Genomic DNA, 14,820 nt, shown 5'->3' on the forward strand with positions numbered 1-14,820 from the left:
AGTGCTGAGATTACAGGCCTGTGCCACCATGCCCAGCATAAGGTTAAAATTTAGAAATTTCTATCTCTAAAAGGAGTGCATTGTTTTGTTTTGTTAAAACAAGGTCTTGCTGTGCAGTTCAGGCTGGCTGCAACTTGTAGCAATCTTCCTGCCTCAGCCTGAATGCTGAGAACACTGGCGTGCACCACCAGGCCTGGCAAGAAGCTTGCTCCTCCACTCCTCACCTAATACCTGGAGGAACATTCCCAAGTTCTCCCCTGCAGCCTCTCTTTTTCCGCTCAGGGCGCATATCCACCTAAATCTAGCGAAGGGGATTTTAGGTCCCCACTCCCAGCTCAGGGCTGGCTGACCTGTGTCCCTGTTCACCCTAAGCAGCCCCTCCTCCACTGTCTGAGTCTTGCTTGTTCTTCAAGCTCCCAACACCTGGTTCCCAGGAAATGAGAAGGCACCGTCCATTCTGCTTGGGATGCACCAACGATGCACCGATCATGTTCCCCAAGAGACAGGTACTTCCTCCTATGTGGCTTCTCTGGCTATCAAATATCTGAGGGCTAGATTGAATTTCAAGCACTCTGGGGGCAAAGCCCATCATTTTGGTGTTGTGGAATAGATACAGAAAAGCATGGAAAGAGCTTGTGCAATGCAGTGAACCACCAGAGCCTGGGCCCTGGGTGCTGCCGCCTGGGCTCTGCCTCACACACAGAGTGCCTCATGGTCTAGAGAATGAAAGGAGACAGAGACTGCAGATGGCACTGCATGTGTAACACACTCACTTGAGCAAGCATTTCATAGTGAAGAGGACGTTTCCACACCAAAACCTTGATAATAAAAGCTAAAAGCCTCTGCTTAGGCATGGCGCTGTTTATTCGTATTTTTTAAAAAATTAAATAATGTGGCACTTGTTTGGAAGTGAAGAAGGGGAGTAGAGGAACTGCCCAGCACTGCCCAGCACTGGCGCTTTAGGGGGTACGGCTTTAGGATGACATCTTTTCACCTTTGTGTACACATTAAAAAACCTAGTCCATTAAAGAGCAAAACAGGGCTGGGGAGACAGCTCGGTAGAATAAGTGCTTGCCTGGCAAGTGCAAGGGCCTGAGTTCAATCCCCGGTTCCACAAAAAAAAAAAAAACTCAAAAAGAGCAAAACAAAGGAGAATGGGAAAACAAATAGAATTTTGGTGAAGGAGGAAACCAAAGGTTGGAGAGCAAGGAAAAGGAAGGAGCAGAGGAAAGCGGATGAAAAAGAACTAAGACGTGTTATATACGGGTACCATAATGATTGAAAACAATCGTGGCAAACATGAAAGAATAAAAAAATGTTTTAAAGTGAGCATCCTAAAAAAAAATGCTACTCCAGAAAACCCTTTTCTAACCGACTGGAAAAGAAAGGCCTGGCCTTCCTGCTCCTACCCGCAGGTGCCTCAGGACACCTGTTTTCCAGTTCACCAGGAGGGGAGGGACACAGTGGAAAGGAAGGCCACACCACAGTAAGGACCCTACCCAGGCCGGCCAGAATGGGCACAAGCGAGGGGGCGCATGTGGAGACAGTCGGCCCCACAGAACACAGCTTTGATGACGTCAGCCAGAACGTACCGGGTTCTACTAGCTGAGCTTATTAGTACATGGAGGACATAACGTTCACGGTCCTGTGGGAAGTTGGTAACTGTCCATAACACGCCTTCATTCCTTTTGTTAATCAAAATTTAAGCAACCTTCCAACAGGACGGAGCTCAGAAGCTCCTGCTGGAGGCAGCTGGGGCAGACGGCTTCTGCGTGGAAACAAATAAGACCCTTTGGTTACCGCAGCCATGAGAACAGGCCGCTCACCTGACGCAGGAAGGCTCGCTCTCTCCCCCTCAGATGAGCAGGGGCATTTCAGGAACACCGACCCTCTGGGGGCATCACGAGAGGCACGGGCTGTGCTGTCTTCCGGCACCCTGGGCTTCCTTCTGGCCCCTGCTCCGCCCTCACACACGGTGTTCTTGGAACCAGCTTCCTCTCTGACTGGAGACTTCTCCAGCACCACGAGGACATCATGATAGAAAATCTCCCAGTGCCTCTCTATGGGCCTCTGGCAGCAATCGGAAATGTTCTTAGTCATTCTTTTTTGGCAGGTGATTATGCTGCTGAGTTATCTCCCTGGTCCCTTAGTCATCCCTTTTTAAAAGTTAATAAAAGAGCACATGCCATGCTGGCACTGGCCACGGAGGCCAGGCAAGGTGGCGCATGCCTGTATTCCTAGTGCCGGGGAGGCTGAAAACAGGAGGATCAGCAGGAGCCCGAGCTGCACAGCCTCTCTCTCTCCCCCTCCCCCGTCTCTCTCTCTCTATGTGTATCTATATAGATATAGATATAGATATAGATATAGATATTTAATATACACTACATTTGGACATTCATTATATACATATAATAAAAGTTATTAGAAGAGCAAGAGACACAGATCACAGATGAGGCCCCCACTGCTTCGCCCCCTCCCCTCTTTCAGAAGGCGGGTGACCCCAAACTGTTGGTGCTATCTGTTGAGGTTGATCAAACACATCTCAAAACCAAATGACGGCTGTCTCCTGCTGACCTGGTTCTCTGCTAAGTGTTGTGTGGGTTAAAGAAAGGAATGTCCAGCGAGCTCATCAAGTGACCACGCATGACACAGTGAGTGATGAACTGCTAAACACATGGCATGGGCCAAGGGGTCGCCTAGGCTTGGGCTGGACTACACGGCAGCTCAGAGTGGAATGAGACGACCACAGGAGGCACCATGCTCTGCTGTGTGAAGAACAAGGAGTCAGGCCTGGTGGGTGTAGTGAGCTTCTGCTGAGGGAAACGTGAAGAAGAAGGACTACAGAGTCCCGAGGACTTCGTGATGTGATAAGGGTGCACCAGGGCTCAAAACTGAGGACCTGAGAAAGGGCCGTGTGATACGCGCACCCGAAGGCGCTGGACAGGCGGCATCATGCCAGGGAAGGGGGAAGACAAAAAACCACCGGGACAAAGGCGACACACACTCCACATTGACCAGGCCTGAACCGTGGGTGATAGAGAAGGGCCAGCAACGAATGAAAGGAACAAGCAAGACCTGACAGAGAGAGCTGAATCCTGCCTGACAGACAGCAGGAGACAAGAAAGGCACAGCCAGAAGATGGTAAACCCAGCAAGCAACCAAGCAACCAACCAAAAATCCCACTTCCTCAAGAACGTGTTTAAAGAGCTAATACTATTTTCTCATAAAGAATAATTGGCAGAAGTGAAGTCATTTACCCTTCCTTAACTCAAAACTTAAAAGTCTTCCAAACATTTTCAAGCATTCAAGTGGCCCAATTGGAGCACATTTCTCCTCATGGCAGGTTGTCCCTTGCCTCCAGGAAATTATTAAGCCTTTGGTTCATCAAGCCTTATATTCCTTTTAAAATTGTTCGGCTCGGGCTGGGGTGATAGCTCATGGCAAAAGTGCCTGCGTTTGATCCCCACTACTGCAAACCAGGCCCAGCCCCAGAACCCTGGGTCCACCTTGCCACCCCGAAACTGGGTGTGGTAGTGCACACCTGCAATCCCAGTACTGGGGAAGCTGAGACGGGGATCACTACAAGTCCAAACTGTGCAGCAAGACCATGCATCAAATAAATATTAAAAAAAAAAAAAGGTTGTGAGGCTCCAATTATAGGCACAAAGTCTTAAATGCTCCTCAAAGCCCAGGTTTCCAGTGGAAAGCACTTTAGAAAAAAACAGCTAATCAAAAGCTCCTCAGAGTCTGGGTGTGGTGGCTTCCACCTATAATCCCAGCGCTGGGAAGGCTGAAAACAGGAGGATCACTACAAGTTCAAGCCATGGGGGGCCTGCCCTTTAGCTCAGCTCTTTAAGTGGCTGCTTCAACAAAGCAGTCAGGCTCAGGTTGCTTGCTGGGGTTCGACCCCCAGAATTCAAACCAGCCAAACCTGCCCTGAAGGCATTCGGAGGGGAAAAAAAAACCTTCTGCCGTATATGGTTACATTTTTGGACTTATGTGTAAACATAATAAGTATATAATTCTTTATGCCTATTTTTTAAAATATATTCTAATTTTTAAATGTTTTTTCATCTTATTCTGTAGGGACTTAAAGTTCAACATATCAATACTTGATGAAAAATACCTGTTCCATGTTATGCCTAAGATGTTTGATATTCAGACAGATAGTGAGGTTAAGCTTAATAGCCTAGGTTGTATGGTAATAACAATAAGCTTCTCTTCTGGATGGTTAACAACCTAAGTTTGCAGACCAAAATTAGAGAAAAAGGAGGGCCGCAAGGAAAGCCAACATTTTGGCCCTAGCCTTCCAAGGTCAATTAAGACTCAGGACATATGAGAACTTGTACTGTAACATCATGTAACTCGGTAGTGTCCCAAATTTTCTGATCAAGGAGATTATGGGGCCAAAGAGGAAAGTGATCGATGATGTAGAGTGTGCTTAAGGAGAGTCACATGGAGAGAAAACATTCTCTCAGGCTTTCACAGAGAGCACATTGGCCAAGCAATGGCTGTGACTCATCCACATGGCTGACACTGACAAAGGTTCTACAATCTGAGGTACAGGATCTCAGGATAAATCCTGAGGGGATTTCACTGATCTTATTAGACCCAAAAGCTACAACTCTTGTTGCATAGATCCTGCTTTACCTTGGTCTTAACCATCCAGCAGAAAAGTATAAAAACAAAATATAAGAAGTAAAGCCATGCTGTTAGGTTGAGCTGTAGGGGACTCAGGTCAACAATTTCTGACATTGCCAGTCAAGCGGAAGACCCAATACTATTATGGACTACTGAACTCTTTTAGAATATTTTGCTGAGTTTACACACCTATAATATTCAAATAACGGAACCTAACAAAAAAAGGGGATACAGATGAATGTTCATTTTATATCTGTATTCAAAGTGATTAGGTTAGATATATAGTTACATTCTCTTAATGAATAGAGGGATTTATTCTAATGGTGTTTGTAAATAGGATGTCAAGTCCGCATCTTGTACAGCAATTAACCACTAGGAAGAATGTATGCAGTGTGTTAATTATTGAAACTGTCATACCAATTTGGTTTGAAACTGTCTCATTGCTATTTGTTTCTCAATAAAATTATGGAAAATAAATAAATAAATAAATAAAATCCTATTTATATTGAAAACAAAAACAAAAACAAAAACAAAAAAAACCCAAGTTCAAGCTATGGAGTGAGATCCTACACACACAACCAAAAACTAAAACTAAAAGCTCCTCAAATTCTAAATCTCATCAGAACTGGGGAAGCACGTAACAAGTCTTCTTCAAGGACAACTTCAGCAAATCACACAATGTCACATCTGACAAAGGTAATAAGATGGAAACACCAGAATAATCAGAAAACTACCCTACCTACCATGTACTTACTCATCCATTTCACCTCAGCAGAAGTCACTGATGCCAAAAAATACACATAGTGAAGGTCACAATTGATCATGAAGGGGCTGGTGAGATGGCTCAGTGGTCTAAAGCACCTACTTAGAACAAGCTTAGCAAAGCACAGGGACCACGGTTCAATCCCCCAGCACCACATGCCAGCCAGCCCCACCCCTGGTGGGCTGAGCTGGCCACACACACACACACACACACACACATAAATAAAATAAATTAAAAAAAAACAATTGATCATGAAGAACTAAAGACCAAAGGTCACCAGTCCCAGAGTCTCCTGGATGGTGTGCCCTCCCAGAATACACTCTTGAGCAATGGAGTTTCATCAACCATACCGGCTCCCAAAGGCGCATGAACGGAAAAGGACACAGGTCATGGCCTAAAGGGCACCCGGTCCATGCACATCCACAGTCACAGCTGTGCTCCAGGACATATGCCAGCACTCCAAGAATCCCTCCATGGCTACATCTGTGCCACTGCGAGTGGGGACTGCAGCAGAAAGAGGCCCCAGAGATGCACCCGACCAGGAATGGGGGAAGCCACCAGGGTGCAGAGCAGCAGGACTGGACGGGCGCTCGCCTCCTGCAGCTGCAGGACAGGCGTCTGGGCACACTGAATACCATCTCCATGCTGGGGGACACTTTAAAGTACAACCTAAGAATAAAAATAAACATAAATCTCATATGAAAAGCGTATCACAAAAGAGAAACAAAGGACTGAACACACTTTTAAGACACTGAAAAGCAAAAGCAGGTTTTCATCACATCTTTTCTTCTAAAACTTAATTTCAATCCTGCACAGCAACAGAGAGCAAAGAAATAATTTCCTCATCATTGAGCAGGGCGCTGGAAGGAATGTGACGTGTGCACTACACCAGTCCTGGGAGCCAGTGAGAGCCGCTAAAACGTCATCATTTCCCACAATCCCATTTCACATTTCCACACTGCTCTGAAGACAGGTCTGTGACTCCTCCAGAGCAACACACACTGCCCGAAGGGCCAGTGAGGAAGCCAGCTGCACAACACCAGGAAAGGCTACATACAACTTGAAATTAGAAAAGGGAATTGGAAGCCACCACCACGATGGCTCCAGCAATGCAGCACACCCCCAGAGAGGCCAAGCCAAGTTCCACCTGCTGCTCTGAACTCAACGAAGATCAGTCTGAAGCGCAAGGGAGCTGAGCGGCGTGCACCTGGCTGCCCCATGAAAGCTGCAAGAAGCATCCAGCAGGAAGATGGGGAGCACGAAAACTCACAGACAAGCACAAGAGCTGCACAAGGCTACAACCAACACCCTAGAACCTGGCTAAGGGGGGCCCTGGCAGGGAGTAAGGCCCAGTCTCCATAGCCTGGAAGAGGCTGTGAAGGGAGGGTGGGCAGCCCAGGGAAACCAGGCAGGAGGGCTGGGAAGGAGAGACCTCCGAGGGTCTCACCGCGAGCTGAGGGGTTCAGACCTGACCCTCGGGGCCAGGGCTTCTCAAAGGAGCTATGGCAGAGGTGGCCACCATCACATGATGCCTCTCTTCACTTCTCGGCTCCTCTCCCCACACAGGCTGCAGGTCCCAGGCAGTAGCACCTCTCTAGATACACCAGTGTTTCGCAGCAAGTGTAGCATGATGCAGCGGGCCCCTGCGGAGGGTGCGTCTGGTGGCAGCTCAACAGGTGAATGTGAGGGCCGCGGTGGGCAGAGACGGAGAAGCCATGATGGCAATCAGCAGGCTGCTGCGCGGATGCCAGGAGTCTGACTCCGGCCAGGAGGCACTTCCTAAATCTACACCATGGGATACGGTGACCAGCTGTCAGCAGGGGAAGGAGCAGAGCACCAGTGTTTTCCAGAGCATAGGTACAGGCCTGTCGGTATGGGGAGGAAGCAAGGTAAGAGCACACATTTCAAAAGGGGAATGCAGAAGGGAATATGCCTGCTTTCAGGTCAAACAAATAGTTTTGTTCTCAGCCTTTCCTCCTGAGACATCTCCGGCAGTACCCGTTCACAGGCCAGTAAGGAGTCTGGGTGGGAAGGTGGCCGTGCCACATATTTAGCATCCTTTTATGGCTAGCAAAGAATGGTGTTAGCTGGGCACAGTGATATACACCTGCAATCCCAGCGCTCAGGAGGCTGAAGCAGGAGGATCACTGCAAGTTGGGGCCAGCCTGGGTCACACAGTAAGTTCAAAGCCAGCCTGAACTACATAGCAAGACCCTGTCTCAAAAAAAAAAAAAAAAAAAAGAAAGGAAAGAATGTTTTTAAGTTAGACATCATCCGAAATGCCTATCATTATTGGAAAGGAGCTATGAGGGCATGGAATAGAGCTATTAAACAATAACCGACACCTTGATGAAGATCCTGGTGTTAAACACCAGCAATAAAGTATTTTATGGTAAGCGCAGAAGCTCTAAGCCCTCCCTACAAATATTTAAAAGAGTCCTTTCAACTCCACCAGGCCAAAGTGAGCTTTGCTAAAGCTGACCTAAAACAAAACAAGAGCACACCATTTTCAGTTTGCACTTGGTCTAAAATTACAGAAATGAAACATACTTAACCCCCTCCACTGGGGAAACCTCAGCGACAGAGCAGTGCTACAGCGAGGGAACCCAGGCTGGCCCCCACTTGCAGTGATCCTCCTGCTTCAGCCTCCTGAGTGCTGGGATTGCAGGTGTATACCACCGTGCCCAGCTAACACCATGCTTTGCTAGCCATAACAGCATGCTAAATACGAAGCACGGCTACTCTCTCACCCAGGTTTAGAAAGGTGCTACCTATCGTGGGTGGTCCCAATTCACACTAGCTCCAGAAAACAAACAAGGCTCTTTCGCGGCCAGGTACCGTTGGCCGTTATGGCCGAGAGCTCTCCCTTTGTGGCAGCAGCGGCACACGTTTGGCGAGAAACAAAAGCACCTGCCAACTGCAGTGTGTGCGCGTGCGGAGGGGTCACAGAGGGCTAGTGCCTGGGAAAGAAAAGGCAACAGCGGGAAGCCACGAAACAAGGCACAGACATAAAAGGCCTCCCCGTGCGGCCAACAGCTCCCCGCTAAAAGATGCCCTGGCCTCCTGAAGTCTTCCTCAAAGGACCTTCCATCCTGTGCACAGCTGCCGCCTCGGTCCCGCCCATCCAGCACTGTCCACTCCTCTCCCTGTTTCATCAGTCCTCCACAGTGACCACGCATTTCATTCGTGACCGCGAGCCCTCGGGAATGAAAAGCTACAAGACAGGGAGTGGGCCTGTTCTGTCCACTTGCCGAATCCTCAGGGCCTAGAATATCTTAATAACCCAGCTACCTAGCAATACTTTGGAATAGCATTGTTTAGTTTGGTTTTGCTTTTTTGAGACAGAGTCCTGCTGAGCTGCCAAAGGCCAAATGCAAACTTGTGATTCTCCTGCTTCAGCTTCCCAAGTACTGGAATCACAGGCATGGGCCACTTCATGCAACCAGAATACCAATTTCAAAATCTTTAGTTATAACTGTAAGGCTAAAATCAAATTGCCAACTCAGAGTACCAGAGTGCCAATATATTTTTCCTTTTCTCTCCCTGTTTCTCAGTTTCTTAGTTTTTTAATTTTCTTTTTTTGAAATACTGGAAATTGAACCCAAGAGGCATTAAGCTACAACCCCAGTGTTTTATTTTGTTTAAAAACAAAAAACAAAAAAGAAAAACCTCCTTTGTTGTTGTTGTTGCTGTCTTGAGACACAGTCTCCTGAGTAGGCCAGGCTGGCCTGTAACTCCTGGTCATCCTCCTGCCTCAGCTTCCTGAAGGCTAGGATTACAGGCATGGGTCTCCATGTCCGGTATTTTTAGACAGCAGCATACTAACGTGGCCTGGAACTTGTGGTCCTTCTGCCTGTCTCCTGAGTAGCTGAGATTACAGCTCTGTACCACCATGCCCAGCTTGCCGCCACTAACCTTTGTATAGAAATAGAAATTGAAACTATTGATAATTCAGGGCTGAATTTAACTTTTTTTTTTTTTTTTTTGGCAGAACCAGGAATTGAACTCAGGCCCTTGCGCTCGCCAGAGAAGCACTTATTCCACTGAGCCATCTCCCTGGCCCTGAATTTAACTTTTATAGGCCACTTTATTCTTAGCAAAGCAATAACATTTAGACTTCAGCCATTAGACATAATGACTACTACTTGAAATTGTTAGACCTTACTCAGATTTGTCTAATTCTTTTTTCAAGTGTTGTTAGGGGTTGGGGATGGAGCTCAGTGGCTCAGCACCTGCCTAGCAAGCTCAAGGTGCTGCGTTCAATACCAGGTACCCAAAAACCAAAGTGCTGTTAAACTCCTCCCCCCTACTAAGTCAGGGGCTGCTGCTCCTTCTGTCTGGACCTCTCTCATCCTTTCCACCCCTTCCCTTTTTCAGTTACCCTCCAGTCTCTACTCACACACGCCCACACACACACACACACACACACACACACACACACACGTGTGCGTACTCTGGCTGAGTCACACACCTGCTCCAGCACATTAGTAGTTCTCAGCTTCCTACTCACCAAGGACAACCTGATGACCATGGCCCTCTGGCCTCTGCCAGCTCCTGTAGACATCTTGGTCCCTGGCCGAGCCCCCAGCCCCCAGATTCCCTCCCACCACACCACAGGCACAGCCGCCCCTGCCCCTGGACGAGGCGGGCTCCCAGCACACTACAGTGCCTCTCCCAGGGGTTGCAGGCCCCTGCTCTGGCTGAGGTGTACACACCTGCGCTTCCTCCCCACCAGACCATGGACATCTCAAAGACAAAGCCTCCCTATTTCTTCTTTGTATCCCCAAACAGTACCTTTCCCTATGATTCTCTAATTACACATTAAATGGAAGGGAAAAGAAAAAACAAAGACCTAAGTCCTTTTAGCTCCAAGTTACAGAAAAGAACACACTGGTTTGTGTATCTGAACAAGTGACAGCCCAGCAGGACACAGGTGTGCTGGGTGCAGCCAAAGCCACCTGCAGACCTGGAGAAGACCAGCTGAAGCCCACGTGCGCAGAGCAGGCAGAGCAGAGTGAAGCAGCTCAGGGCAAGCAGGGTGGCCTGCAGACACTGGCCCAAAGGGGCCTGGGCCTGGAGGTCAACGGCCAAGTGTTCCTCAAGCCAAAACAGACTTGCTGATCTTCACCCCGCACAAAATAGGAAACTCCGAAATTTAAAGTCGTCTGCTTTCATCTTAAAGCACTGAAAGGGTTGAGCATGAAAGACAGTGCAGACGCTGTTCCGAGGCTGTGTGGTAAAGCCCCCGGCTGAGAAGGCACCTGTTCTTGCCAATCCAAGTAGGCGTGGAGGCTGAGGCAGCAAGCTGCAGTGCCCCGGCTGCCCTCACCCACGGCTCGGAACCGAGTGTGCTGCCGAGGTGACATGGGGACGTGTCAGTGATACTTTTCCGTTAGAGGACTGTTCGGGAACGCTCTCCTGACAAAGAAAAACTAACTGCTGTGTTTATAAAAATGTATCAGCCACAGAGCGGTGACAAAAGAGAACATGCCAGTGAGACCCGAGCTAGGGTCAAATGAGAATAACTACTGGACAGAACAACAGAAGTGACAGTGAGAGTCCCAAATCCTGAGGTGCACGGCTTTATCTCACAAGATTACTTTGGAAACCCAATACAATTAACTTCCCAGACCAAGGTTTCACTCCGCAAGGAAAAAGGATCGGAAGGTGCACACGTGGGACTGATGGGAAATGTGCACAGGGCCCTACTCCCCCTCCACAGTAGCCCAATAAAGTGGTGACCCTGGATGGATGTCACATCGTACAGCCCTCAGTTATTTCGGGCTCTATAAAAACAAATGAGTAATTTGAGGAGTTAAGCAGGCATCTTCTTGTAGTTACCACTACAAGACTCTAATCATTAGAACTTAACCATCGAACGCAGCATGTCCTCAGAAAGACCAGCCGGGGAAGGTGTTCAGGGAAAACCCTAGAGCTACCTAAACACCAAGTGTGGACAGAGCAGCAGTAGCTTATGACACGACTTCAGCCAACGCTCTCTGTGGATAACCACAATTCAGGCTGTGGTCATGCACTCTGAGTAGAATTCCTCTTGCTCTCTTTATTCCATTCTCTTCTCATGTTTTAAACAGCACAACCATTTTTCTTTCTCGGGAGTAGGTTTACTTGAAAGCAGCTAGCCAAACGTCCACACCACCCAAAGCCCCAATCCAATTACCTTCTTTTAAAGTCCATTTGATCGAGCCTGTCCTCTTGCTGACTGCATGTAAGCTTCCATCCAGTGTGGATACAAACAGCAAGGTTTCAGGTAGAGTCACGGTGCTGGCGCTTACCAAAACCTGCAGTGGGACGCAGAAGAATCTCTTGGCAACAAGCCTCTTTATTTTTGCACAAGCAATCGCAGTCCATCATCCCCAAGTAATTCGGAAAACCCTCCACCCGACAGATGGACAAGCTGAGCTCGCGGGACAAGCTGACACAGCACGGCAGAGTCAGGACTGGCGCAGGCCCCTTGCTCCAGCGAAGCACCGGTCCTCCCTGCAGGAAGGCGCACACAAGCATCGCAGCGCTGCAGCGCTAGCAGGGCTGGGAAACGCGCGGCGGGCGGCGTGAGTGCCGGCCTGACAAGTGTCAGGTGGCGTCAATCCCCAGCGCAGAAAAGGCAAGTATCGCACTGCTGCAAAGTCCAGGGCAGCCGACAGCACTCCCCTGCCCCCGCTCTCAGGTCCGATCGAATCTCTAAGCCTGGCCATCGCCCAAGACTCCATGATTTAAAAAAAAAAAAAAGGATGCTAACATCCATCCCTTGGCACACACTTACTTTTGAAATTTTACAAAGAAGAATTAGAGAAAAATAATTAGGAAAATATGTTCAAAACCAAATAGGAAAATAGCTTTTGTTAAATAATTTATGTGATAAAACATCAAGCTTCCACTAAAAACATGCTATAAAATAAAAAGCATTAATTTCCAGGTATTTCTTATTAATCAAAATACAATTTAAAGCATACCATTTTCTGTTCAAACGATAAAAAGCAAACTATTTTACGAAAACAGCCGAAGACTATAAAATTGTGTCTCGCTCCATCGCTGGGTGCGCCGAGAAGCACACCCGGCTGGGGGCACGTGCGCCTGTGCGGCAGCTTCAGGAGGCCTCAAGTCCCGCAGGGCTGAGGACCGGCGCGGCGCTCCTGTGGCTCAGTCTCCTCTACTTTAAGAGCTTGTAATTGTTTCTATCCGCTAAAGAAAGGATCCTAGACAGCAAAAAATATATAATACTTACTATATCCCGTTTAAAAACAAGACAAGACAAAAAAGCAGAAAGAAACAATGCTCCATGACACCCAAAGGCTAAAATCAATTAAGACACACATGCCTGAAGAAACGCTGCATGAGCGTTAACGCAGAACTTGACGGCATTGCTTCTATACGTCAGCTGGTGACGGGCGCACAGTCCAAACGGGCTGCGCACCATGGTTATAATTACACGGGCAGATTAGATCTCGGTCCGCCTGCTCTGGCTCTGCCCTCATCCCCGCTTGCTCTCCGTGGAGCAGCAGAGTGCACATGTGCGAGCGTGCAGGACAACCGCGAAGGTTTCCTAGGTAAGGCTTCTCCGCTGCCATTGGGCCGGCAGCAAGGACACCCTTGAGATCAGCTTTTCTCTTCCTGGGCCGGGGACATAGCTCAGCAGCGCAAACGCCTGCCTGGCAAGTGCAAGGACCTAAGTATGATCTCTCCTCCCCCTCAAAATTTGTTTTTTCTTTTCCTCCATCACTATGCTGTCCAGCAAATGAGCTTGGTCCTGCAGGTGGACCTTAGATTAAAAGCAGGTCAACACAATTTGCTTACACCGCAATTGTATGAATTTAGGCATACATGTTTGCTTGGCCCTCCTCCTCCTCCTCCTCCTCCTCCTCTTCCTCCTCTTCCTCTTCTTCCTTCTTCCTCTTCTTCCTCCTCTTCCTCTTCTTCCTTCTTCCTCTTCTTCCTTCTTCCTCTTCTTCCTCCTCTTCCTCCTCTTCCTCCTCTTCCTCTTCTTCTTTTGTCAGGGTCTAGTGCAGTTCAGGCTGGCCTTGAGCTCACTTTGTAGCCCAGGTGGTCTCAAACTCTCACAACAATCCTCCTCAGCCTCCCAAATGCTGGGATTACAGGCATGTGTCACCATGCCCAGCCTATTGTCTTTTTTAAGATAAGGTTTGCTATATAATTCAGGCTGACCTTGAACTCACTCTGTAGCCCAGGCTGGCCTTGAACTCATGCAATCCTCCTGTCTCAGCTCCCAAAGTGCTGGGATTACAGGTATCCACCACCATGCCCAACATAAATGCTATTTTTAAAATACAGAAATATGGCTGAGGGCCGGCCAGATAGCTCAGTGGACTAAAGCACCTGCTTAGGCAGAGCACAGTGGCCAGGGTTTGACCCCTGGCATGCCATGCTGGCCCTGCCCCTGGGGTGCACTGAGACAGTGTTTGAGACTGGGCGTGGTGGCACGTGCCTGTAAATCCCAGCGCTTGAGAGGCTGAAAACAGGAGGATCACTAGGAGTCTCATCTACAGTGAGATCCTGTAGACCATGTCCTAAATACGTTAAAAAAAAAAAAAAGTATGGCTGGCTTTTAGTATTAAACACAAAAAGACTGCTGAGGTTTACTTGTGCATGCGAACCTGACCTCAGAGCGACTGGTCACTCTCGCAAAGAGGCAGAATGAGGCTATGAATGTAGCTCAGCAGCACAGCGCCTACCTGAATAGCGTGTGGTCCAGATTTCAAGTCCTAGTATATTTTTTTTAAAAAAGGCTGACTGATGCCAGTTAACCCTAAAAGGAAGGCCCCATGGCCCTCTACAGGGCAGCCTGGGGCAGCTGGTCCCTGCATTCCCTTTCCATGGCGAGACCAAGGAGAAGAGAGGGTGTTAAGGCGCATTCCAGAATCTTGCTCTTGCCCAGCCCTTCTCTCAGGAGTAAGGCAGGCTGGAGGAGAAGAGGTTCAGCTCTCACTGCCTCGGGCCAGCCCACTCCCCGGAAGGGGAGAAGTACTGCGGGACTTCACCATGGCCTGCCTGTTCTTCGCACAGAGCCTGGAACCTGATCAAGAACAGCCTGCCTTTCATTCTCTAACCAGCAGACTAATCGCGACCAGGGACCAGTGAACAGAGCTCTGAGGCGGGTGCCTGCCCACCACCGCGTGAGGACCCAGAACTCACCACCTGGGGAATCATGACAATTACTTTAGCCCACGGGAGCCAGAGGAGGATCTGCTACACCTGGACCTGCTCACCCTGCGAGAGGAAGCTGCTCAGCCCAGAGCACCTGGGCCTAAACCAAGATCACCAGGGCTGCAGCTGAACGAGGTAAGGCCTCCCGGAGAGGAATGGGCCTGCCATGGGATGGCTGGGTTATGTTCAGGTGAGAAGCCTGGAGACTGAATAAATGAGAACAGAAGCTGTACACA

At 48.7% G+C, this 14,820-nt stretch overlaps 1 protein-coding gene across 1 annotated transcript in view; it reads right to left on the reverse strand.

The window, feature by feature from the left end:
* The window catches only part of Ern1 (endoplasmic reticulum to nucleus signaling 1), a 54,803-nt gene extending 41,964 nt beyond the window's left edge, over nt 1-12,839 (reverse strand). The window contains exons 1-2 of the mRNA XM_004630028.3: nt 12,741-12,839; nt 11,583-11,703 (exon numbers count right to left, since the gene is read on the reverse strand). Of these exons, the coding sequence (XP_004630085.2) occupies nt 11,583-11,703; nt 12,741-12,839 (220 nt within the window). The remainder of the gene's footprint in view (nt 1-11,582; nt 11,704-12,740) is intronic.
* Nucleotides 12,840-14,820: the final 1,981 nt, after the last annotated feature.

Source organism: Octodon degus, unplaced genomic scaffold (genome assembly GCF_000260255.1).
Source record: "Octodon degus isolate 3935 unplaced genomic scaffold, OctDeg1.0 scaffold00033, whole genome shotgun sequence".
NCBI lineage: Eukaryota > Metazoa > Chordata > Mammalia > Rodentia > Octodontidae > Octodon > Octodon degus.